Genomic DNA, 3,151 nt, shown 5'->3' with positions numbered 1-3,151 from the left:
AATTCATAAGGAATGGGGACATCCAGCACTCAACCCACAAGTGAAGCAAGACAATGGAAGTAACCAGGAAAAGAACAGCTAGGCACCTTCCTACTGGTTGATGCAACACTCCCGTGGCCCCTCATTGCTGCTGCTCGATTGTTTTCACAGTGACCCGATTTCCCTAGTAAAGCTGTGCTGCTGATGCCTGCTGGCCCTTCAGAGAAGGGATCAGAATCAACGGGGTCTAGGGCATTCCGTAGGGTTTGGTCAGAACTTTCTTGGAAAATATTGTTTCCTTCCCTGACAAATTCTATGGTGAAGTTCAGTTGGTTCTCAACCCTATGGGGGGATGGATGGAGATATATATATATATATATATAAAACATTTTTTTTTCAAAGTCTCCCTATCAGTTTGTAATGTTTGTGAATTGACTTTATATATATATATATATATATATATATATATATATATATATATATATATATAAAACTTTTTTTTTTTTCAAAGTCTCCCTATCAGTTCGTAATGTTTGCGGGTTGACTTTTTAAGGCTCTTGATACTTTTGGCAGCCATAAAGCAAACAGGAGACATGACATTGGCTTGTTCCTCTCCTTTGGGTTCCCCTCCATGTCCTCCCTGCTCACTCCTGAGCACCTTCCCCCTGGGCCGTTCGGACATTCGCCTATAGGCTGTGCCCTGCACTGAGGAGCTCAGGTTGCTTAGCGCAGGTTGGGAGAGGGCAAGCTATTTTTTCTCAAGGTGGGGAAGGTCGTTATGAAGTTGGGCTTCTCTTCCACAAGGCCTGTAGTGCCCTGGTTCTCAACCTTTCTAATGCCGTGACCCCGCAATACTGTTCCTCATGTTGTGGTGACCCCAAACCAAAAAATAATTTTGGTGGCTACTTCATAACTGTAATTTTGCTACAGTTATGATTTGGAATGTAAATACCTGATATGCATTATGAATTTTCCGAGGGCTTTAGGCGACCCCGGCGGGGTCAAGACCCACAGGTTGAGAACCGCTGCTGTAGTGTGTTCAGGGCCCCAACCCACCCTGGTGCACATGGCCAGCCAGGGCGCCAGCTGTGCCTACAGGCCTTGGAGCTTCCCTGGCCCTGGGGCCTCACAATCCTGATGCCTTTTCTGGGTGATCCTCACCTTCCAGGGCTTCAGACTCCTGCGTGGGCTCCTCCCTGGCCTCGGGCTGGTCCTCGGGCTCCAGGGCCAGGGCACCCTCTCCAGAGCCTGTGGCTCTACCTCCAGGGCCCTCAGGCACCAAGACGGCAGCCCCTTCTCTGGTGCACGGGTGGGCCTGGCCAGGGATGCCGGACAGATGAGGTCTGGCCGGGAACGTCCTGCGGCGGTCGCGGGGTCGCTCAAGGATGTGGTCATTGTGGTATATGCGGTTCAGCGACCTGCTCACCGAGTCCATGAAAAAGATGTGAAAACCCTCCCTAGGCAACTGGCGGGCGGCTTCGGGCACATTCCAGTCGGGCTCCATGTCGTCCTCCCCCTCGTCAGCTGCCCCGATGTCAGAATCCTCGCTGACCCTGCCCTCTGGGACTTCCACTGCTGAGGCTTCCTCCCCCAGGCCCCTGATAGCTCTTCCCACTACCTCCAGCCCGGCCACGTTTTCCCCGTGGAGCTCCAGGTCTTGAATCACCGCCCCCTCATCTCCAGCTGCCCAGACCCCGGCTGCCGCCTCATCCATGGGGTTCTCCTGGACACTGGGGGCCAGGTTTCTATCACCAGAGTCAGACATGGCTCCAGGAAATACCTCAACCTAGACGGGATCAGGCTATGGCGTCAAAGGCCAAGATGGTGGCTACCGGGAGGAGACTGCGGACCCGGATGTGAGGTGGACGGAGTCGTAGAAGGGACAATAGTCTCCGGTGGTGCCTGAAGAAGCCCAGGGACCACTAGGGCAGGGGCGAAGAGGCAACAGGGGGCCATACACTTTGGTCACAAGCTCACTGGCTGAGAAGCAAAGATTGACATGCCGTATGTCCAATAAATGACCATAGCCCTTCAGTTCTAGGATGACTTAGAACTGCCTCCCTTTTCTTTGAGGCTTTTGGGTCCTGAGCTGCCTTCAGATACACACAAGTCCTGCCCTTTTAATTTTGTGATTGTCTGAAAAACTATAGTAGTCTAATATGGAGGCACCCTGGGCCATATGAACTGAGAGGCATTCCCCTATTTTCATGTGCTAATTGTTCAGGTGAGTAGGGAAAGAATCATAAAAATGCTGTGTGGCCCAGACCTCAGCAGCAGTAACACTCCCCTCCCGAAAAAAGAGAGAATAACTTGGACCTATAATGTGGTTAAAGCTCCTTGGAAAATAATATAATTGAAATAGATGCATTCAGAACTGTGTATTGAAGTGGTAAATGGCAGGACCTGGAAGGTAGGTAATAAACCTGACATTCACTTCAAACCTCTAAAGAAGGAATAAAAAAGACACATGTCTTTTATTTTTATTTTTTATTTATTTTTATTTTTAAAAGATACATGTCTTTTAAAGCAGTGGTCCCCAACCTGTTTTGGGCCACGGACCCGTTTAATGTCAGAAAATATTTTCACGGACCGGCCTTTAGGGTGGGATGGATAAATGTATCATGTGACCGAGACAAGCTTCAAGAGTGAGTCTCAGATTGATGTGACAGAGGGAACCTGGTCATTTTTTAAAAATAAAACGTGATTCAGACTTAAATATAAATAAAACGGAAATAATGTAAGTTATTTATTTTTTCTCTGCGAACCGGTACCAAATGGGCCACAGACCGGTACCGGTCTGCGGCCTGGGGGTTGGGGACCACTGTTTTAAAGGATCAGGTCAGGGGTCCCCAAACTTTTTACACAGGGGCCAGTTCACTGTCCCTCAGACCGTTGGAGGGCTGGACTATAAAAAAACTATAAACAAATCCCTATGCACACTGCGCATATCTTATTTTAATGTAAAAAACAAAATGGGAAGAAATACAATATTTAAAATAAAGAACAAGTAATTTTAAATCAACAAACTGACCAGTATTTCAATGGGAACTATGGGCCTGCTTTTGGCTAATGAGATGGTCAATGTGCTCCTCTCACTGACCACCAATGAAAGAGGTGCCCCTTCCGGAAGTGCGGCAGGGGCTGGATAAATGGCCTCAGGGGCCGCATGCGG

General features: G+C 48.6%; 1 protein-coding gene across 1 annotated transcript; it reads right to left on the bottom strand.

Annotated features, from left to right (window-relative positions):
• Positions 1-1,105: 1,105 nt before the first annotated feature.
• Positions 1,106-1,744, bottom strand: LOC136386456 (cancer/testis antigen family 47 member B1-like). Its single transcript, XM_066357868.1, has one exon. It carries the CDS (start codon positions 1,742-1,744, stop codon positions 1,106-1,108), a length of 639 nt encoding a protein of 212 aa, XP_066213965.1.
• Positions 1,745-3,151: the final 1,407 nt, after the last annotated feature.

The sequence above is a fragment of the Saccopteryx leptura genome, chromosome X (genome assembly GCF_036850995.1).
Source record: "Saccopteryx leptura isolate mSacLep1 chromosome X, mSacLep1_pri_phased_curated, whole genome shotgun sequence".
Lineage (NCBI taxonomy): Eukaryota > Metazoa > Chordata > Mammalia > Chiroptera > Emballonuridae > Saccopteryx > Saccopteryx leptura.
The sequence above is the reverse complement of the archived record's forward strand: the minus strand, read 5'-3'. Positions and strand labels throughout refer to the sequence as shown.

Bases quoted from the DNA above. Each gene is read 5' to 3' on its own strand.
- LOC136386456 (XM_066357868.1), bottom strand. From the start codon at position 1,744: ATGTCTGACTCTGGTGATAGAAACCTGGCCCCCAGTGTCCAGGAGAAC.